The 24,114-nt window shown below is 36.6% G+C and overlaps 1 protein-coding gene across 2 annotated transcripts; it reads right to left on the bottom strand.

Annotated features, from left to right (window-relative positions):
* Positions 1–178: 178 nt before the first annotated feature.
* Positions 179–23,247, bottom strand: LOC111331933 (uncharacterized). Of its 2 annotated transcripts, none has more exons than XM_088740966.1 (7): positions 21,618–23,247; positions 16,121–16,229; positions 10,766–10,846; positions 10,012–10,069; positions 9,123–9,454; positions 8,708–8,934; positions 179–1,419 (listed from the first exon to the last, which is right to left on the bottom strand). In XM_088740966.1, exons 2-7 carry the CDS (start codon positions 16,149–16,151, stop codon positions 187–189), a joined length of 1,962 nt encoding a protein of 653 aa, XP_088597092.1. In that variant the 5' UTR covers positions 16,152–16,229; positions 21,618–23,247; the 3' UTR covers positions 179–186. The 2 variants fall into 2 exon arrangements, with proteins under 2 accessions (XP_088597092.1, XP_088597093.1); XM_088740967.1 differs by lacking the exon at positions 21,618–23,247 and adding an exon at positions 20,416–20,908.
* Between the last annotated feature and the right edge of the window lie 867 nt (positions 23,248–24,114).

The following is a 24,114-nucleotide window of genomic DNA, read 5'->3' as shown; positions in this document are numbered from 1 at the left end:
CACTACACAATGTCCCCAGCCAGGGCTCGAACCCGGACCACTCGATCCGGAGTCGAGCGCACTTAAACCATGAGACCACCGCACCTCCACCTTAGATTAATAATTGAATATCAAATATAGGCCACATTGGTAACAATTCCTTTGAGATAATACATGATGTATAATACATTAGCCAGGATACTGCTCTCATAATGACAGCATGAATAAAAGTAACATACCTGAAGGGGAGTTGATGATCAATTTGTTGAATTTGTTGATAAGAGATTCAATTTGCTCCTCCCAGCTATACACCTCTTTGTAAAGCTCACGCAACATTTCACATTCCTGCAGCCTCATGGTCCTATCTTTGTGGCAGGCATTCTTAATTGCTTTGGCCCATACTTCAGGATCCTCTGAATCAACAACAAAAAACGAGCCAAATTTAACTTTCATCAAAGCTTCTCCCAATCCCGAGTTTCGACCAACAAGGATGGGTAGACCAGCTGACAAGGCTTGAAGACCGATTACACCAAAGCCTTCTACCCTCGAAGGCATAACCGCAAGATCTGCTTCAAGAAGCTCCTTTTCTAAACTTCTCCGGCAATCCAAAAGGCCTCGCAACCTTAACTGGTAATGAGGTAAACCACATTCGAGGAGACGTTGTTTTGTATCTTCTAGCTTAAATTTTAATTTATCATCCACTAAACTGACAAATACGAGGTGACAATCATTCAATTTAGCAACAGCACCTGCTACAATGTCTAATCCTTTAAGTTTAAAGTCCTCTGGATCACCGCACACAAAGCACAGAACTCTAAATATTTTCCTTTCCTTGAGATCTTGTTTCAGACCAGAAAACTCGGCCAGAATTCCAGGAGTGAACTCAAAGAAACATTCATCTTTCTCACAAGATCGTCGAAAAGTTTCAGTTAGCTTGGGTCCAATTGTTACGACAAAATCCGACTCTTTACAAAGTTTAACTTCTAATTCATGCTTTTTCTGTGCATTCGTTATTGGATTTGAGCACTCCTTAAACACTCCTATTTCTTCATGGGCTTCATGGACAATCTGGACCCATTTACACTTGTGGAGCCACTTTATGAATTGTGCTGGACCCGCGAGCTCAATGCCATGTCCCACGACCACGTCAATTGGGGAATTTACTGGTAGAAAATTAAGGCAAGTCAGTCCATCACAAACTGGATTGTTTCCAGCCTCAACAAGTTGGACGCCTTGAATTTTAGCTTCTTCCTTGTCTTCATCATCGCATTTTGGTACAAAAAAAATTACCTGAACCTTGGGATCTTTCGCCATGTTCTCCGCCAGTTCCCTTTTTATGTCCGAGAGACCATCTCTGCTTGATCTCCATTCTGAAGCGAGGAAAGTCACTGTAAGCTTTCTCAATGATGGGCTACCAGGAGGGATTGAATTTTCTCCTTCCTTAAAAATAGACGAAAAATTGCTCAAAATATTTGATAGAACTTCGTCCATGTCAGTTGCTTGCTTTAAAAAGACATCTTATGATAGTTTGCAAATTGTTTCAAAACAAACTAGAGTTTATCAGCCGACCAATCAGGAGCCAGAATGCATTTTTTGCCCCAAATCTGGTTAAGTTATGATAATTGATTTATAATAATAATAATAATAATAGTTTAATATTGGTAGTGCGCAAATTCCATATACATATGATCAAGTGCGCATAACAATTATAGAATATAAAAATTACATCAGATAATAAATTACAGTAAGACCCTTATCAAACTTACAAAACTAATAAAAACCTTATCTAAATTGTAAAAAAAAAAAAAAAAAAAAAAACCTAGGAAAACATGCACATTTCAATCCTAATTAAAGGCTAAATTAAAAAGGTGAGTCTTTAGTAAAATTTTAAATTTACTAAAATCAGTCTCGTTACGCACTTTATAAGGTAGACTGTTCCAAAGTTTAGGTGCTACACACATATAAGCACAATCACCTAATGTTTCCTTTGTTATAGCATTTGGAGCTTGCAGCATTAGACCCTTATTACTAGATCTTAAATTGTAAGGTCCATTCTGCTGCTACTTAACAAGATCCCGTAAATAGATTGGACCATGTCCATTAATTGCTTTGGAAGTGATCATGATAAATTTGAACTGTATTCTAAACTGAACAGGTAACCAATGCAGTTCTCGTAGAACTGGTGTGATGTGACACATCTTTGGGATATTAAAAATAATCCTTGCTGCCGAATTTTAAAGGCGTTGGAGCTTAGATAATTCTCTAGCTGGTACACCATATAAAATACTATTATAGTAATCTATCCGTTCGATTACTAAAGCATGTATCAATGTTTGTGATGCTTTCTGATCTAAGTATTTCCTAATGCGTCGTACATTCGTCAGATGATAATAGGCAGCTTTGCAGGTATTGTTAACATTGATCTTCAGGTTAAAATTACTGTCTATCCATGTGCCAAGGTTCTTTGCTGATTTCACTGGGAAAACCTTAGAGTCACCAACACACAGGGAAATCCCACCAACCTTTGCCAACTGTTGTCTTGTTCCAATTAATATAAATTCGGTTTTGTCGTCATTTAATTTGAGTTTATCATGGAGCATCCAGGTTCTTAAGTCGCGAATACAAAGTTCCATTGCATTAACAGCATCAAGAGCGTTCACTGCAGAATCAGGTTCAAACGCTAGATATAAATGCGTGTCATCAGCATACGTGTGGACATGTGGCAAGTGATCGTTTATAATATTAAATAGTTTACTTACATATAGTGAGAACAGTAATGGCCCCAAGCACGACCCTTGAGGAACGCCATGTATTAATTGAAATTTGCCAGAAACTTTACCATCAAGTGAAACGCGCTGGGATCGGTCCGATAGGTATGACCTAAACCAACGCAGTGCAGTATCCCTTATCCCAAAACTGTTACTTAAACGAGATAAAAGGACCGAGTGCTCAACCGTATCAAAGGCGGCGCTGAGGTCAAGAAGCACTAGCAATATCACGTGTTGGCGATCCATAGCCATAAGGATGTCGTTGTGTATTTTAAGCAATGCAGTCTCGGTGCTGTAACCTCTTCTGTATGCTGACTGAAGCTTCAAGTAGAGATCATGAGTGGTCAGATGGATACGAACCTGATCAAATACAGCGCGCTCAGTAAGTTTTGAGACATAATTTATTGTAAATTCATTTATCTGAAGAGAGACGAAAAGAACATTTTCTAGAAATTTTGAGTTCATTATTATCTTCACTTAAATGAGGGTCTCAGTGGAATGATGGCTTAAAGCGACTAACAGTTCAATTTTTCCACTTTACCGTCGTATAATGGTTAATTTCTTTAATTCCGTTACAGTTAACAGAAACGATAAAATACAATTTATAATTGATTAATTCAGTTTTATTGTGCTAAAACGCAATTCAATCACTCATTTTAACCATTGGAGTCAAGCAAGAAAGGTAATTCTAAATCGAGCTGCCGCTGGATTCATATACAGTAATTTTCTGTTTTTCCGCTGATTTTCACAAGGCAGTAGAGCTTCAAGTCTAGCTAATGATCCTAACCTGATGGTAATAATGAGTTTGTTAATAACATCTCTACAGACTAGCTCTAACTGTACATCTACCACTTGAGATTAAACAATAAGAATAAAATGAAAAGAAAAATGATTGTTAAATACTACTTTACAACTATGATATCAGACATTCCATTTCAATTTATCAAATTAACATAATTTACAACATAGCTTTCCCAAGACACTATCACGAGTTCTAATTGCCGTAGAAACTGAACTGTTTCATGTCAACTTCACGATCATAACGAGGAAAACGTGACCAAACTCTACCTTTAAGATAAGACTTCCAAAAGGAATAAGTATTCAATCTGCCTTTTTATAATTTTTTGTATCAAATGGTTGAAATTAATATAGTATTTCCATTCCTTTCCCTGACACTAATATAAGGAAACCCTTACAATATTTCAGATTAAATAAAGTTGTATTTTTATCACTTAATCGTTTAAAAGAATATATGAAAATCGTAAATGTGAACTGCGGTTAAGAAGTCAGTATCAAGGCAATATTTTCACTAGTGGTCAAGTAGTTTTCATTTCTGCGAAGATCACTTTGACATAAATATCAAAGTAATAGTAATTATCCCCCACTTTCAATGGCACTGAGGTGAGTAATTGTTTATAAGTACATCCCACATAGATGCAAAAAAACTAGTACAATTCTTACAATATACCCAAAAATGGTCGGATTCACTTCCAAACTAGGCAATCAGCTTGCCTTCTAAAAGCACTATTCAAGTATGCAGTATGTACTAATTGTTTATATAATCCAAATTATGGCTCTATTCAGCAGCATACACAGGTAGGTGTGATGTTTGATTAGACATGAAAGCAAGATGTTTATTATTCACAATGATTTTAATCAACAGTTGAAACATGTGGACATCATGATGGTAGTCCTCTTAGAATCTATCCCATAATTCCAACCGAACAATACAGTAGGTATATGTCATGTGTGTCTGCTTTAATTTGTTTTAATGTTCCTTTTTAATGTAACATTTAACTTTTAATTCCCTCCCACTCTAAACTGCCTAAAAAATAGATAAATTTTATGCCTTAATTCAATATGGGAAGATAATTTAATTTAAATGTCTGAAAGGGCCCATTGATTTTGACGTCCTATCATATGTTAGCTTCAAATCATATAAGAATGATATGAGGAATACAGAAGCCATACTTGCCAAGGGTAGTTTTAGAACCAATGCTTTAAAATTCTCCTTTTTTAATCGCATTGTGAATTTGATGGAATGGCCTGCCTGTAACTACTAGGATAATTTATCGATTATCATTGTTTAGCAAGAAAGTGAATCAGTTTTATATCAGTAAATTTAACTAAGTGAGGATAAATTTATATAATAGTTTTTGATTACTTATTGTAGTTGCTATTTGTCTATGTTAGTTTTTCATGATTTTGTATTTTATCACAGGCAGTTTATTTGAAATAAGGAATCTAGAACTCTGTGTAACTGGCCTAATTACTCGAATATCTCTTTTTTATACTTGTATATATTTATATTTAATTCCCTGTTTTTGTTTTTGCTTTGATTTTCTGTGTAATTGAATTTGAGTACATAAATAAATAAATAAAATAAATACGGAAATGTCTGAACATGAGTCTTGCAAAGAGTGCTCTTTCCAGAGTTAACACTGAGAATATGATTTAGGTAAGCAGGTATCAATAAACTATTTATAGTCGTATGATTCTTATTGCTCTCAGTGTTTTAGATGTAACTCGCTGAAGATAAATTGGGCCATATTTCTTAGCAGTTTTTTTTTTAATTTCCTCATCTAAGTTTTGGTATTTACTGTTTAAAAATTGATAATTGATATTACTTTTTCATCCTTGTTTAGAGGTATTACATTTGTACATATTTAAAACCTGAATTATGAAGTCAACTTAGTTACAATGATGATTTGGTTTTATCAACTAAGTTGAAACTGTAAACTGGCCACTGTTTAGTCAAAATCATAAGGACGTGACATTTTTTCTTTGTTTTATATATTGTTGTACATATTTTATTCTATCACCCCATACATAGTGGCACACTTGATCTCATCTCACCTCGGTTCGCACAGAATGTGAATGGTATTTCGTCCTGATATTCCTTTAGTTATTCTTTATGCTTATTTCGTCATTTTTAAACTCATTTTCTTTAGTTTTTACCGTTCGTAACTGTTTTGTGACCGTATGTGATCTTCGAATTTTGCGGTTCACAAGTCAATAACTTTATCGTGAAAACGTATCGATTTGCTGTGCCAGCCTCAACAGCTACTGTACGGTCAATCAACCAATGATATCTTAAAGGTCAGCACACATGAGGGGACTAGTCCCTGCGACTAGTCAGTGCCACTAGTCCCGGTTACAAGTCTTTGAAGGGTTTACACGAGGGGACCGGTAGCAGGGACTAGTCCCTTAAGGCGTTCACACGAGGGCACTCACTTGCACAAGAACATAGGAAAATTAAGAGGCAAAAGATGTCTCTTAGTCTGGGGCATTACACAAAAACACTGAAAATTTGGTAACTTTTCATTGTAGCACTATTAAACATCAACGCAAATGAACAACACTTATTCAGTCGGATTATTCATGCATTTACGTGTTCCGTTTTTATTTTTGTTTGTTTGTTTTTTGGCAGACATAGAGTCAAATAGGGTAAAAAATTCCATCAAAACGGCTCCAAGACATCTGTATATGTTTACAAAACTAGACATAGTTTTTTATTCTTCAGTTGTAGAAATCTAGAATTCAGGGAAAATTCATAGAAACTTTGGTCTCTGCGACTGGTCGCATGGACCAAATTTTGGTCCCTCCGAACACAGAAATGTGTAGTTCACACGAAGGGACTAGTCGCATGAAACTGGTCGCTGCGACTAGTTGCAGGGACTAGTCTCCTCGTGTGTGCCGACCTTAACTCGAAGTCGTTTTCTTTCAATTTCCACTCATTTTTCCGAACTGAAATTATCAATCGCGCATAATTAAAAAATCATTTCAATCAATCATGACATCATACACTACATTTGAACAAGAAAATTGAGTTGATTTGCCGAAAGTACACAAACCTGGTTTCCCGATGCGACCTATTGTTTCTTTCTGTGGCTCTCCCACATACCAACTATCCAAGTACCTGACGACAATACTACAACCGCTAACCGACAAATCCAAACATAAACTACAATCCACTGAAGACTTCATTAACGTTACCAAGACTGTTCAGATACCTGACGACTACAAACTAGTGTCATTTGATGTGAAATCACTGTTCACAAGTATTCCACTTCAATTGGCATTACAATCCGACAATCTACCGACCCACTACCGCTACCGACAGACGACATTATGGACTTGCTAAACATTTGCCTTACGTCTACTTACTTTCAGTACAACGGTAAACACTACAAACAGTTAAACGGCACTGCAATGGGGTCTCCAGTTTCTGTTGTTATAGCAGAAATTGTGGTGCAGAACATCGAGGAACGCGCCCTTTCGACTTGCCTACAAACGATACCGCTTTGGTTACGTTACGTTGACGACATCTTCACCGCCGTTCGACACCACGAAATTGACGCATTCCACCGCCACCTTAATGAACAAAACACTGACATACAGTTTACCAGAGAAGTCGAAGAAAATGGCAAACTTCCTTTTCTAGACTGCCTGGTAAGCCACAACGACAACTCATTACGGACGACAGTTTACAGGAAACCGACACACACCGACAGATTACTAGACGAGTTATCCTACAACCCTACATCACACAAAGCCACAGCTATCAGACCTCTAACACGACGCCCACAACTAGTATGCGACTCGACAGACAGCTTATCCGACGAGAACAAATACCTTCATCGTGTTTTTACGAAGAACAACTACAACAACGACTTCATCCGACGAAACACTCACCGACCCACTACCACTACCGAAACAAACGACACCGCAACCCCTACGACTACAGCAACCATACCGTACATAAAAGGCATGTCTGAAAACATCTCGCGCATCTTACTACCCTTCAATATCCGCGTCGCCCACAAACCCATCACCACACTACGTCAGTTACTAACCAACGTTAAAGACAAAGACGAACCGAGGAACAGCCAGGGAACGATTTATAAGATCAATTGTTCCGACTGCCAAGCCTCCTACATCGGTGAGACTGGCAGAAACCTCACAACAAGACTGACTGAACACAGACGGGCGACGAGGAAAGGTGATGTCAGCAATCACATTGCTGAACACCATCGACTTACCAACCACAACATTGACTGGGACTCTGCGCAATGCCTAGCCTACAGCACTGACTATTTTCAACGACTGACTCTGGAAAGCTGGTTTACTAACTTAGACCAGACTCCCCTAAACAGATGTCAACAACTACCCGCTCCATACAAACGACTCATTCACGACATAAACATCACAAACGACCGAAAAAGAACGACCTAACTTTACCAACAGATCGAAACAGACCAATCACGACCGACTTACGTCAATTGAGTCTTACAGCCAATAACATCACGGCAAAACCAACCGATCATTTCACACGAACTGGAATAAGAACATTCTACTGACAACAATCATTTACTTGACTCTGATGATGACTTCCGCACAGGTTGTCGAAACGTCAGTCACTACCACCGACAACAGTCCTTCTCAGGACTACACTGACCCGGACGATCAGACTACACCTTCACATGTTACCCCCGGGCTCAAACCATTTAGTGAATTCAATAAATTCGACTACTGTGAACATTATTAAGCATTCTGAGGCACGTGCTCAAGTACATATTTCATGGATGATTTCATTTATCTATTCCTCCCTTAATGACTCATTAGCAGACTTAGCAGATAGAATTATTGATCTGCTTTCAGGATTCTGTCTGAAGAATGTGAGTTCAAAATTATTTTATTATGCACAGCTCACAGCACAGCGGTTTCTCTGGCTCCTTATAAAATGGAAGAATACTTAAAAAACATTTGGCCTACTTAAACAACGGTTTGACGATTAAAGTAAGTAAAGTACCATGAAGTGTGCAAGTATCTTACGGTAAAGAACAAATCTTAAGTATGTAAAAAAACGCGTGTGGAATAATGTGCAAAAAACACAAGCAAATTAAAATACAAAAAAAGGGTCAAGAGGAGAGTGTTCCAATTATGTTGAGTACTTTTACCTTGACGACGAAGTCCATACTTTCAGGAAAAGATGACTCAGGAACTGACAAACAAGCACCCGGGAGATCTGGCACACTGACTGCTATCTTTGAACATTCCCCAGAGTCCTCCTTTCGAATTTTGTAGGACTTAAGACGACAAATAACGGCATAACGAGAAAAACTGGTTACTTTAGCGTGAACAAAAGGCAATTCAGTGTTCCATTGCGAGCTTTCGCCTTGTAGATCTGAAACAAATTTTTTAGATATAAACATTTTTCATGCCCTGCTACCTCAGTCCTTGGATTCCAGCATAGACTATGTGAGATACTTAAAATTAATCGTAAAGTTCATGAAACACAGGAGAGAAAACAGTTAAGGGACACATGCGCTGTTGTTCAGGTCGGAGGGGTGTGTCAAAGTGACAGTTACAAACCTGATGGTATCACCTCTGGGGTTTCTAGATCCCTCCATCTTTCTGTATCGATCATCTCCTTCATAACAAGTTCGTAACCTCGCAAGCACTGTGCATAATGAGTTAAGGCTACCTCAATGGAACTGTAATCTACACCGTCTGGATCATCACAGTCGAGTTCTATTACATTGCTCACCAATGATTCATTATCTTCAAGAGGAGGAGAAACAATCCCAGGCTTCCGCAAAGAACATGTGACCAGCCTTGGATCTGGTACTGCTTTTGGGAGAAACTTTATGAAAACGCCCTCTTCTTTGAGAATCCAAGTGAAACCTTCTTCTGATACCAATTCTCTATAAGGAAACGTTAGGACCATTCACAACGATGTTCACTCTTTCTGCTTGAAAGATATTCCCAAGGCCATGCAAGACAAGGCAAAGGGAAAGCTACTCTTCTTAGGTGAACTCATACTCTCGCTATGTCAATTTAGAGAGTAAATTGAGTCCGGTTCTTATCATAGACGGTTGTAAATCTAAGTCAAACAGCTTTCAGAAATCAAAGCAAAATGGATTTACGGCCAAAACAAAGTTAATAATTTCGTGGCAAATAATGACACCAAAATTCTTTGGTCTCGTCCTCAGTCCTGTTTGTGACTTATGTAAGCGAGTTAAGGGTTAAGCTTACACGCATATTGGTAAAATCACAACTCGCCCCCTTGATTGTTTTAACCTGGTGTCAGTGCCTCCACCCTTCCTTTAGCTAGCGATACGTACGCACGCACATGAATTGGGTGGTCTGATTGCTAACTCACAGACCTATCTAATGGCCTTCCGATGACAAAAGCAATGACAACCACAATAAGATATTAAGTAGATCTATAATTGCATGATTTCCAAACAAATATACTTACGTAAAAATTATCCTCTTCTTAATGGTCGCCGAGTCTTCTGATCTAGCTTCTGCAAAAACTTTACAAGAAATACACACAAATTAAGTATATTCAGGTGAAAGCAAAATTTCTTTGTTGTACAGACGTAACAACCCATGCGAGATCGTAAGAGGACACGTTAAAAGTTTGGGATAGTAGCTAGATTTTCGATAAAACGTACTCCCAGCAGCCAGAGTGTTATTATGCAAATTAAAAAGAAAGCGTTTTGATTTTTAAAATGTTCCATTTGTCTAAGTTTTTGTTGGTATGATAAAAAAGACGACACCCTATAAGAAAGCCGATAGCATTTGAGATATTTTGTACTGAACGCGAAACTATAAACTAAAGTCTCAAAACTAAAAAAATTGAATTGGGAAGTCTCGTCGCATTTTGTTTTATTATAAAAGGGGCGGTGGGGGAAGTGTGTCAAGGATATAAAAGAATAGCGCATTATTGGTCACCTGTATCTATGGAGACAGAGACGTCGATTGAAATGAGCTATCTGTCTCAGTGATCTTTCTGACACATTGAGAACAGGCACCAAGAAAGTGAGTCGGGCGCGAAAGCTTGCGCAAATAAGAGTGCGGGCACATCTATTTGACAAACGAGGGTGCAAAGGACTGAGGTAGGAAAAAATAAAAAACATTTTTTCTCAAGTTGTGTATGAAAAAATGTCCCAAAGTCTATTTCTAATGTTGAAATTTGTTAACTAAATAGCCACATCAGCGTTATTTACCCTGATCTCTGAGTATCGGCGAACTACGAATTGCTTTCCCATGAGTTGCTGATACGCTTCTTCCTGCAGCCCGCGTCACATCTATTTAAAAGAAAAAACATTTTTGTTGTTTATGTCGGGTACATTGTAAGATGAGTTTAAGACGGCCTTTAGAAACTGAAAACTGAGCGGGACTAGGAAACCGTTTGAGTGAAGGAGAATACAGTCAAGTTTTGCATACATACATATATAAACTTTATTTTTTATCGAATTTAGGAGTAGCTCAAAAAAAACTAATTTTCCGAGAGAAAAATAACAAATAGCAAAAGAAATCGACATGATATACAATGACATCATAAAATAAAATCCTGTGCAATATTTATAACTAACAGGCTAAAATGAAATAAATAGATTTAATGAATATTTAAAAATCCAATATGAATTCAATTACAATATGTTCTAAAATGACATTAATTTAAGGCTAGCTAATGCTTTTTTAAAGTCATTAAGGTTCGAACATTGTCCGGTATTGAATACCACAGTTTAACGGCATGATAAGAAAAAGAGCGAAGGCCATAAGAAGTAGTCTTAACAACGGGGAGTTTCAGAATGTAGTTACCGCGGAAATTATAATTGGTATTACGGAAAGTAAACATATTCCTCATGTAGATAGGATACTTAGTTAGAAATAAACTTTTGTAAAGTAAAATTAACATATTGTATATACGTCTGTTATATAAAGAAACACAGTTGACTTTGTCCAATAAAGTTTTAGACCTCGATTCAACATCACTCAGAATGAACCTAAGACTTCTTTTATTAAGAGCATCTAGTTTCTCGGCGTTTCGTATGCTACAGAAATGCAACACCGAGGAACAATATTGAAAGTGCGGTAAGATGAAGGCTTTATACAATTTGACCAAAGTGGCTTTAGAGATCAGTTTTCTAAATCTTATCATGACATTTAACTGATTATTGATCTTTTGCACTTCGAAGATACGTGTTTATCACACTGAAGTTTGTTGTCAATGTTCATACCAAATATGTCGACTGACTCTTTAACTAGAAAAAGGAATGTATACTCTATATCACCAAGGATCAAGGCCTCAGGTTTAGTTTCGTTCACAATCATACCATTGTCATTGTACCATTCATTTTCTTTTTCAACTGCCTTACACAAGCATTCTTCAAGTGCAATCGGATCTTTGTCTGAGTAATAGATTTGATGGTCGTCAGCATACGTATTTAGCTTAGCTCTCTTTATATGATAGAAGAGATCGTTAACAAATATATTAAAAAGAATCGGCCTAAGACACTACCCTGAGACACCCCACGCTTAACACTGTTCCATGATGAGAACGTGTCATCTATCTTCACTCTCTGTTGTCGATTTGAGGGATAATCTCTTAACAAGGCACAGCTGTCCTCGTCTAGTCTGTAGGCTTTGAGCTTGGCTAATAACAGGGGGTGTTGTAGAACATCAAAGGCCTTTGACAAGTCCATTGACACTATCCCTACGAGTTGCCCATCATCTACATTGCAATGCGATGTAGACGACGACACTCCTACCCTCGAACATTTAGCAAAGACCCACTAAGCTAGGTCTCTTTTTGAAAATATTCATTACCTTTCTAGTGCAGTTTATAATTTTTAATTTTTTTAAAGGTCTTTAAAGGGGGCAGATCTCTTTCTACACCAGTCAGACACTAATGAACCCTTCTATGTATTGCCACCCGAGCACCAGTCATTATTTATCGCCTGGGGAAGGCAGAGAATTTTTTTTTTTGGGAGGAGGGGTCAAATGGTGTTCAGGGGGAGTTGAGGAATTGGAGTGGAGGCAAAACCATACGACATTGATATATCTCACCGGATTACACCGCGTCATGTTATCAAAGGGCGACCCAAACCTATTATTTGTAAATTTACTCGAAGGATTACCCATGAGCAAGTCATAGTATCTCGAAAGGAGGTTAGCAAATCAACCCAACAAGCATTGGCCCTCTGGGGAATGTCTCTTTGGAGCATGCTGGAATTTTCGCTCATTTAACTCCTCGTCTTCAAGGCTTGCTGTCAGATGCAAAAAAATTCAAGGAAAGGTTCAATTATACATTTTGCTGGACCAAAAACTCGATAGTATGGCTGAGGAAAAACGAGAGATCTCGACCCATCGCAATAAAGAGTACGACGGATTTAGATAATCTTGTGTCTCGCCAGCAATCATCAAGTTAAGAAACCATAAGTCAAGAAGCGAGCATTATCAACTAAGGTAAATTTAAGAAAAGCTCTCTTACGCGAGCTTCCAAACTATTTATGCGATGTCATCTCTTCCTATGGTCAGTTTAATAACAGTCTTAATTCAAGCCTTCCTACTAGATCTTTGCCAACACCTCTTTCTGCTGGAGGTTTTGGTATGTATATTGATGAGCAATTTAAATGCACAGTTCTTGAAAGAAGTTTAAATGAAGCTTTTCAGGCTCTCTGGACTGAGTTGCATCTACCCAAACATACAAATATAATTTGTGGTGTTGTTTATAGACAGCACAATTCACCAGAGCGTTTCCAGGAATATTTTGAGGAAATCTTCTTCGTTTTTACTCCTGCAAACATGCTCAAAATTTCATACTTTATTTGCAAAGTTTTAATTTAACTCTAACAATCGACAAACCAACGAGAGTACACAATAATTCATACTCACTTATTGATAATATCTTCCTGAGTAATATAGAAGATAACATAACTAGTGGTAATATAGTTTCGGATCTAACTATAACTTTTCACAATTCTGTTATCTTCTCTCTACTAAAAATATTTATAATCATAATTGTCATAGTAAAGCTAGCTCGTGATTATTCAAATTATTCTGAGACAAACTTTTTGCTGGACCTCCCACAGGTTGACCTGATTGAAGCAGTTTCAAAAGAAAGTGAATAAGTCTTTCTCCTCATTTTATAACAAAATAAACAATCTTCTCAATAAGCACGCTCCTTTAAAGCCAATTTTAAAACGAAAGATAAAGCGACTCTCAAAACCTTGGATAACAAAGGGAATCAGAGATTCAATTAAAACAAAGAACTCTCTTTATTGTTCAGGTGACATTGACATGGCTTACAAAATCTATCGTAACAAAGTATTGATGCTTACACGAATGAGCAAGAAAATGCACTTCCACAAATATTTTGAAGAAAATTTAACAAACACTAAAAAAGCCTGGGAGGGTATCAGTAGTCTTCTAGGCCGGAAAAACAAGGTCCGAAAAGATATAAGCTCTTTAAAATGCCCGCGAACGGAAGAAGTATTCTATAATTCCTCTGAGTTCCCTGATATAATGAATAAGTATTTTTCTTCAGTTGGATATAATTTAGCCTCTAAAATGCCAAATCCATCAAAACGATTTACTAAATATCTTTCAAAACTAATTTCCTCTGGTTCGTTCTTCTTTAATCCTGTGTCTTCTTCTGAAATTGAACCGTTGAAACGACTATTCCTCAAAATAAAGCTCATGGATTATATTCTCTAACTATTCGCATTTTAAGATCTGCTAAACATGTCATTAGTCAACCTTTGTCTATAATTATAAATAAATCACTCGAATATGGAACTTATCCATCGAAGCTAAAACTTGCTAAAGTTATTCCAATATACAAAAATGATGATGAATCTGACCCTTCTAATTATAGACCTATATCTCTTCTGTCTGTTTTAATCGTATTTTCGAAAAAATGATGTATCATCGTCTCAAATGCTTTCTTGAGAAACGTAATGTACTTAATGATTCACAATATGGTTTCCGCGAGAAACGATCCACTAAACACGTTATCCTGGACATAATCAGTCAAATTGAAAATAACATTGACAAAAAGATGTATTCGTATGGTATATTCATTAACTTCAGGAAAGCCTTCGACACGGTCGGCCATTCAATATTATTGCAAAAGCTGAATCATTACGGAATACGTGGAATAGTGAACAAGCGGTTTGCTTCTTACCTAGTAGGTCGACAACAAACAACACAAATTGGTGTTTAAAATATATATATCCAAGAAGGAAGTAATATTATCAGGAGTTCCACAGGGGTCGGTGTTAGGACCCCTACTTTTCCTCATTTATATATAAATGATATATCTAATAGCTCTAATCGATTCGGATTTTACTTATTCGCAGATGATACTAATCTCTTATATGCTGATAAAAATCTTAAGTTATCCGAAACCATGGTTAATGCTGAACTCTGTAACATCTACGATTGGTTAATCGCTAACAAGTTATCCCTGAATATAAAAAAATCTAACTTTGTTATTTTTCGGCCGATTCAGAAAAAACTGAATCACCAAATAAATTTGGGAATTTTTGACCATCCTACTAACAGTTATATTTCTCTAGAACGTAAGGAATTTATTAAATACTTAAGAGTGCTTATTGATGAAACTCTTTCATGGGGTCACCATATTGCTCATATTGCATCCAAAATAAGTAAATCAATCGGCGTTATCTCTAGTTTAAGACACTTTAAACCCCTCAGTACTCTAAACCACATTTACAGGTCACTTATCCAACCCTATTTGTTGCATGGTATAGTCGTGTGGGGTCAAGCTGCAAAAATTCATAGAGATAAAATTCTTATCTTTCAAAACGAGCCCTTCGCTTAATGTACTTTGGTGACTACAGATCTCATGCAATCCCGTTTTTTGTTTCTTCTCGTTTTGTCCCTTTGGATATGCTTTACTTTAAATCAGTTGCCATCACGATGTATGACATATCCAATAATTTGTCACCTTCAAACATATCTAACTTATTCACCTATCAAGCTAATATTCATCCCCATAAGACAAGATCATCTTCAAGAGGCGACTATTTTGTTGAAAGTTCAAGATTAGATATACAAAAAAGGGCATTTTCAAGAAATGGTGTTATAGCTTGTCTTGTGAAGTGCGCCAGCTATCAAATACAATTTTAAGAGTAAAATTCATGATTTCCTCCTCCAGAGACTCGAAAAATATGACGATTATATTAATTTGTCTACTTTAATAGTACAACTATAAGACCCCAGCTTGTTCTGTTCTCTTGTCATATCTTAAATATATTAATGTAGTCGTAATTTGTCTAGAATTTTGAATCTCTTGCTCTGTAAATCTTTCTATTTTATAATATACGTATTAAACACTGCCCGCCTCGACTAGTCTTTGATAACTGCGGGCAGTGCATATTGTTTGTAATATTGTAACAATAATAATAATAATAATAATAATAATAATAATAAAACTTAATGATAACTTAATAATAATAATAACTGAATTTCTCCTGATATCAAGTTCGTGACGCACACTCGAATGCGTCTCCAAGCAATTATAATGTACTTTTCTCAAATTCGAACCCTACCCTCATCGCTGTTTATGTTTGGTGAGGCCATTATCAGCAGGTTTCCAATATAGTAGATGATGTAATCTTTAACCAACGCAAAGAGTTCTTCAGTAAGAGAGTCACCAGTCTATAAAAAAAAAATCACAATAAGTCGTAACTGCTCCCCAGGCTATTATTTTATTATCATTATTATTATTATTATTATTATTATTATTATTATTATTATTATTATTATTATTCCTGAATCAGAGCAAAAACTTCGTTCGCATTATTAACATCTGCCCTAGTCTGCCTAAGAGCATCCAGAACAATTAGAGAGCCCAAGTTGGATTTTAGTAATGTAGACCAAGATATTCAAAGCTCAGAGGCTGTCATTTGTTAGTTAGTTTCTTTTTTTTTTTAGATAATTTGTTAGTCGACATTTTCATGTATTTTTCGATTTTTAAGGACTTTATCTTAATTTGTTTGTAAATATTTTTGATGATTAGAGTGAATTATCGTTATCCTAGTATGTATCATCTAGTTTTTCTTAAACTTTTTTTAGACATTTTAACACATTTTTTTTTTCGATCATCAAGCATTTTATCATATTTTTTGTAATAATTTTTGTGATTATGGTGAATAAAAATGATTATTTAATTTAAAAATTATTATTGTTATTATTGTTATTGAATCTGTTCAGATTTGACACCGTTATTTATAGTTTTCCAGACGCTTTGACAAAAAAAAAGGAGTAGATGTGAGCCGAAAGTGAGTTATTTTGGATCATTTTTTTACGCCGTTAATATTTTGTATTGTAGAGGATTTTATGGAAATTATTGCTAAATAAAATTCATCACATTATTGTTATTATAATTATTATTATTATAGTTATTTACCATAAACGCTTAGCTGAACTCATATCCATTAAGAAATGTGAAACATACTCTACCACTGTCCTGGATTAGAGCCAAAATCTCTTTTGCGCTCTTACGATACGCCCTCTTATGCTTAAGAGGTAAAAGAAAGAAGAGAAAAACATTTGAGACTTTCGATGGAGATTTTTTAATTGACAATGCTATGGCAAATATAGGCTAGACACTCTTTAAATTTGTTTTTAATATTTTTTAGAGTAAGAGTGTCATTTCCCTTCTCATATACCTTTTTTTGATGTAATTTACTTTTATAAGGATAATTTTGATACACGTTTTTTGAAAGTCTTTCAATACGAACAAGTAGTTCCCTTCGCGATTTTTATATGTAAGGGGTGGCGAATGGTAAATGCGAGACTTTGCGAGACGGCGAGACAAGCGATTTTATTTGCGAGCCCGAGACATCATTTTGACTTTTTAGATTGCGAGACCGAGACTTCAAAGGGCTTTGAGTGCGAGCGCGAGACGTTCAGACTCTTAAATTGCGAGCCCCAGATTTGGTTGAGAGCAAATGAGAATGAGCTAGAATGAGCTTGTACAAAAGTCTCACAAAGGATCCTTTTGTTGAAATCTCTTGTACGAAACAACAGATCCGAAAATCTGTCAACAGTCAATAAATTCTATTTTTTTCCTGGCCATGACCTAATTTCCGGTCAGGAGGTTGCGCTTGGTCGTTTCTCTTTGATTTTTTTGAGTGACGCGCTGTCACTTACAACTCAAGTTGTCTAGAAGTCGCAAGAAAGAACGCGCGGCCGTGTTTCAACTCAGTTGATGTGGAAGCGTTCAAAACAATGGAGGAAACCGAAATGGGCATAAGGTCTTCTTCTTCTTCTTCTCATCGGAAGCGAAAGCGCGAATCACGGAAGTACTCTATAAATGTTGGTATTTATGAATGTGCCGACAATTCGCTGTTAGTCTACCTGTAAAACTTCAATCCCGGCCTTGCAAAAACAACCACGCCACGCTTGGCCAGTCAAGCCCCGTGGTCCTATTACTGTAAGCTACTATAGCTAGCTATGAAAGATCTAGGCCACAAGTCGCACTGATGGTGGTTTTACCTGGGATTGTTTGCCCAAGATGGCAAAAAGTTGGCAAAATAGGTCGAAATATTAAAACTACCATACACTCGATCGCTTTCCGGCGATCGCGTCGAAAGCGGGGAAATCAGAACCACCAGTTACGTATACAGGAAATGAAAGTTAATATCCAAAAGATTAATTTTTCTGGAAAACAAAGTTAATTCAAACTAAGTCTTTGATTAAGGGTCTAGTAAGCATAGTATTTTCTTATTTGTTTGCTTATTTCAATTTAATTTCATGTTTTTATCAGAAGATAGAGGGAAAATTAGAACCGAAGGGAAGATAAAGAAATCAAAGAATAAAGAGAAGTTCAAAATGACGTTGCGGTAAGTTTTCTAGCTTTTTGTTGAATTCAGAGAATTTAGGAGAAGTTAGGATTGACTTTTTCTCCGAATTGAAAGTTGCTTTAATAAAATTCAATATCAAGTGATGAGAAGACGTCATTCTAAGAAAACGAACAAGCGAATCTGGACATCGAGACCCTTAGCCTTGCAAAAAATCGAGACTCCGAGACACCTTCGTATAAAGAAAGAGACTGCGAGACGCACATAACCGCTGAAAAAACGAGACTGCGAGACCTACGAAAGTTCGACTAAAATTTTGCGAGATCCAGAATTTTTGAAGGACCATTCGCCACCCCTTATGTAGGTCGTTTTTTAATATCAAATTCAGTTTGGGTCTGATGCGAGTCTGATCCTAGAAAACCGAATTTAACAGATGTGTTCCGTGTCAATTAATTTGGAAATGTACGAGAGGAAAAACCATTACCCACGCGAAGTTATTGTAATGTTTTAAGTTTTAAAATAAAGTTATCATTTCTGTTATTATTATAATATAATAATAATAATACTTTATTTACCCATGTATCACCTAAGAGCTAATAGCTCGTTTAAAACATGAACGTGAAACTAATTACAAATAATGAGCTAATAAGAACTAATATCAAAAGATAAAAATATTGAAAAGCTATATATTATCTAATTTGTATGTACTATCTAATTATTAAGCGAAAGTTGTTAAAAATCGAGTTAAAGCCTTATTATTATTATCATTATTATTTTTGTCATCATAAAAATAAATAGTCCTTTATTCACCATGATCACAAAAAATTATAACAAAAATTTTGATAAAATGCTTGAAAATCGAAAAAAATGTGTTAAAATGTCTAATACAAATGTAAGAAAAACTAGAGGATACACACTATGGCAACGATAATTCACTCTAATCATAAAAAATATTTAGAAACAAATTAAGATAAACAATTATTGTCATCATTGTTGTAAGGGAAAACAACGTAGAACCGTCATGGATAATGGTTTTAATGACCTGATTTCTAAATACACAGTGACACACAAAAATGAATAAATAAACTATATATACAGCAAACACAAAGGACATACACGAAACTATTGAAGAACGCATTAGTGTTCAACGTTCTCCTCGTGTAACAATTTCTATCTCTAAACTGATTATAATAAAACATCTCAGTTGTCTAAAATGTATTTCAGACTGTTCTTGCCCCGTGACGACAGCTTAACAAGCCGGACACCACAATTACCAGTCTTCTTAAAAAGGAGACGAAGATAGAAGAAAAGCTAATTGATCGTTCTAGAAAGGTCACAGCCGTGATATGCGATATTTCGATGATAGGGATCCCAAAACCGCATTTTGCGGCGACCAAAGCGTAAAATTGAATAAAGGCGTTAAATTTCTAAAGAAACTATAGCGCTGCGTCGATGGGGGAGTATAATAAAGCAATTATGGTTTTATCAACTGAGTTCATGAAGTAAATTGGCCACCGTAAAGAGTTTCAAAGTTGACGTTTCGAGCGTTAGTCCTTAGTCAGAGCGGGAGCAACCACATTAAAATCAGAGGGACAGATTTCAAACAACACATTAGCATACGTGCTATTTAGTCTAACGCAATGATAAATTGGTCGGCCCATCGGCTTTGACTGGTAGCAGCTTTGATCAACGTTGCTGTAGTCGACACCACTTGCAAGTATTGTAATATAGTTATATTCGACTGAGAATTCTGACCAACAATAGTGTGTACATGACGCATAATCCATCGTGCAATCTTTCTTTCATATAATCCGTGAAGTGAATCAAAACGTAACAAAACTTAATTCTGCTTTTTCAATTTTTTTAATCACAGTATTTATAACTTCTTGACCAGTTTAAAGCAAAATAATTGGTTGATCAATGTTATTTTTTATTACAACTGAGCAGTTGATAGATCGACCGGACAAGAATAGCCGCTTGGGAAAGTGTAAACCGCGTTATTTGACCTGAATGACTAAAAGCATGCAGTTGCTACTTACCTTTCGTGCTTAGATCACATACATCCGTTTCACGCTTTCCATATTCGTTTATAAACATTAAAACGAGCACAAGGCAAAATACCTCGATCAGACAGAAAATAGAATCCAACTGAGGGCTTCAATTGACATCTAAATGCAGATGATAATGACAAACGAACAACGCGCTCTAAGAGCAATGCGGAAGTGTTATTCTACACCAAGTCAGAAACCCAAAACAAACAAATATGGTTATCTTGCAATTGACGCGTTAATATGAATAAACCCGTTTTTATACGACATTATCGTCGCAGTTACCTATAGTACTCAAATAGCACCACTGAACAGCGCTGATGATGCTGTATATCGTCAGGTAGACGGTGCACGAGTGATTTGTGTGAGGGTGTCTGTTATCTACTATCGCGTGTCTGCCATCTAAAGGGCGTTTTAATGGCATTCTCACCGAACGCAATGAAAGGTACGCAAATCATTCACTTCTGAGAATAAAAAAAATAAAAAACGCTACTGTTGAACGGTGCCTCATAAACTTTTCTCCATGAAAACAAACTTCAACTTTCCTGCACAGTTATATGCTTTTCCTTTCGAAATGGCGGCGTTAATCACTCTAACGGTCTTCTAATCATTAATATTAACATGCGTGGTCGATCACTGAGATCTTGAAAGGAATTTATATTCTTGTTGGTCTAATATAATGCATTATGATATCATTCTGTTATATTCGTTGAATGCATATTTATTTTGAAAGAACCTGAATCCGGCAAACATCTCTATTAAGTGGACATGGACGCTAAAATTTTGTCCTCTCATGATCCTAACTTGTCTTAAGCCGACACTTTAATTTGTTTTAATCAGGATATTTCATTTAAGGCAAACTTTTCAGGTTTGAAATCGTGTTTGGCTCAATCAATGAGCAGTCTGTTTTCGTCCGTTTCATAATCCTTCGAGGAAGAAGAGTTTTTAAAACTACCTGTATCGCTACTAAACCTAGACAGCAATAAGTAGTACAAGTAAACGAACTTGCATCCACATTGAAGTGGGTTGCCTCATTCGGAAGATTAACAAAGAATTATTCAGGCCGGAGTACCATGTAACATAGATATAATATGAACAGTGAAGTAGAACGAAATGAACAAACAACCAAGCTGAGTAAAATACAAAAGCAACTGCCTTCCAAAAGGTCGAAAATTCACGAATTTCACACTTACCTAAGGTGAAAATATCCCAGACGCAAGTTCACAAGTCCCTCAATCTACATCAACCAGAGACCGGAAAAGGGTCGGATTTGCTCTGGGCTAGAAATTGTATTTCCATTTTACAGTTCAGTCTTCATAAATAGGGAAAAAGATAGGTCAGTGAAATCGAAACTTTAGAAGCCAGTAATGGACACCCAAGCCAAGCTGATAGGTGACCCAAACATTCTTGAGAGCAAGAAAACATCAAGCAAATCAAACAACTGTCACGCATGGAATTTTGCGTAACGCATTGACTACGTATAATGAAGACAGTTTCCTCTGGATTCTCTGAATCTCGAAAATGTCATAAAAGTTAATTCAATCGACGCCTAGTGGAGCTTCTGCGCAAATAACAAGGGTAACTTGATCTTAAATATTAGGAGAACTTCGTAAAAGAAACAGCTGTTTTGTATTCTAACGGGTACGAATAAGTCCCCATAGCCCTTGCCGATAGGCGACAAAATTTGCAACCATGAATCTTCAACGTCAAATCTGAACCACACGATCGATTCAAGGGAAGAAACACTCGCCGACTTGGACACAACTGACGACATCGATTGCAATGAAAAAGGGTCGAAGTTACGTGTTTTCTTGACTGCATAGAGCCACAGTGACTGTAGTTTCTTTTAGTTCGTAAGCTCTTTCCACTTGCAAGATGAGTGCAAATTCGAGTATTGATTTTTATTTAAACGTTTGTACTTCAAATGAGTTTTGTGACTTCAAAGGGCGGATTCAAAATAACTTGGTCGATTTCGTAGAGCTGTAAAGCAAATTAGAATGACTCGTTTAAGGCTGATCTTGATTTTCGAAAAGTTAAAAGAGAGTTAATTGTTAATTGCCCTCTCTGTGAAACAATAAAGAAACTTTCTTTCAAAAATTGTTCAGTTGAAAAATGAAACTGTTCGCAAAATCCATTGTTACATCGTGGTGGGGAGATAGCTACCACGCTTTGCAGAAATATAAAGAGTCTATAAACTTGCTGTTTTAGTTCCTCTTTATTATCTGTGTCCTCTGAAAACACCAACAGCCATTGCTTTAATTTTTCTAACTTAAACAAACAGACGATCCCTTTCTCTCTATTTGACCACTCTGTCTTCTAACGTACACGCTTTTATGTACATTATCGGTGCGCATCAGCTGGCAAACTGATCTTGTAGGATTAGACTTCTTAACCGTAAACAAATCCAAACATGACGGTTTCACGAGGATCTCATGAATGAAGAACAGTACACTTGACACTTTCGATCAAATAATCAATCAGCGTCAGTAAGCCAATACAATACAAGGTCAGTAGACAAACCCAGTCATGCACATCATTGTTTGGAGGACAAAATTCTGAAAAAACAACCAAGGGACTGAAACTGCATATGCGGCCTTGCAGGACAGTGAAACCTGAGACTCACAAAAGAACTTCGAAATAATCGGATAAATAAACCACGAGGGGTAGGACCAGATGAACAGATAGTTCAAGGTAAACGTAAGACAATAATTAAACATGAGAAAAGTCTAGGCATCGAGATCTGAAATCAGCTGAATTAAAACCATAGAAAAAAAATCGGAATTCAGAAGTAATATTGATTTTAGCCCAAAAACAAGTTATTGACGTTTTGATGGTTTTTATTGTAAACCTCGCAGCGCCTGCGGGCAATATGAGGCGAACGCTGTGTTCTGTTCAGTTACCCGCGCGGGCAAGGTAGGCCCATCTTGCGCAAGAAAAAAAACTGCTTGAAGCGTTTTAAGTCCCTTACTTTTGTTGCAAAAAGCGGCCGAAGACAGTCAAAACAAAGACAACATAAACGGCCCACGTGTGTTTATCGGGTTACAAATACAGTTGGCTTTCTTTCCCGTCTCTTGAAATAAAAAGGTCATCGTTGATTCTTATTAAAGCGAAATCGTTTTATTTAAAAACAAAATATCTGATATTAACCAAGTTTGTTCAGTCGAGATGGCTGGATGTTAGCCTCGTTCTTAATATGCGTTTTTAGGACATCAACTTCGTCCCCGTCCATATAACAAGGCCGATATCCAGCCATCTTAACTCTAAGCTTGCCATTTATCATAAAACTGGCAGTGCCCGTGGGTAAGATGAAGCGAATCCTGTGTTCTGATTGGCCACCCCAGAAGGCAAGATGGGTCCATCTCAACGAAATACAAAAAAAAGGAAAGTTTTTAACATTTTCCTTTGCCTCCAAGATATTCCTACTTTAAATGATCACCAGCTAAGTGTAAAAGAGTACCATGAAAATGGTACAAGACTACAAATTCTCGTCATCAACAGTCCATTAGTAATTGCCCTAGAAATAAGCTGGTTGCAATTTTAAACCCTTTCTCAACATATACAATATATATATGAAGTTCATATATTTTGAACTGCGGTATTAGATACGTATGATGCACGATCCTCGCAGTAGAGAGTGCTATTTATGCAATAGCGAAAATCAGACATGAAAAAAATCAGGCCTGTACAGGA

Source organism: Stylophora pistillata, chromosome 12 (assembly GCF_964205215.1).
Source record: "Stylophora pistillata chromosome 12, jaStyPist1.2, whole genome shotgun sequence".
Taxonomy (NCBI): domain Eukaryota; kingdom Metazoa; phylum Cnidaria; class Anthozoa; order Scleractinia; family Pocilloporidae; genus Stylophora; species Stylophora pistillata.
This window is presented reverse-complemented; position numbering and strand designations above follow the sequence as displayed.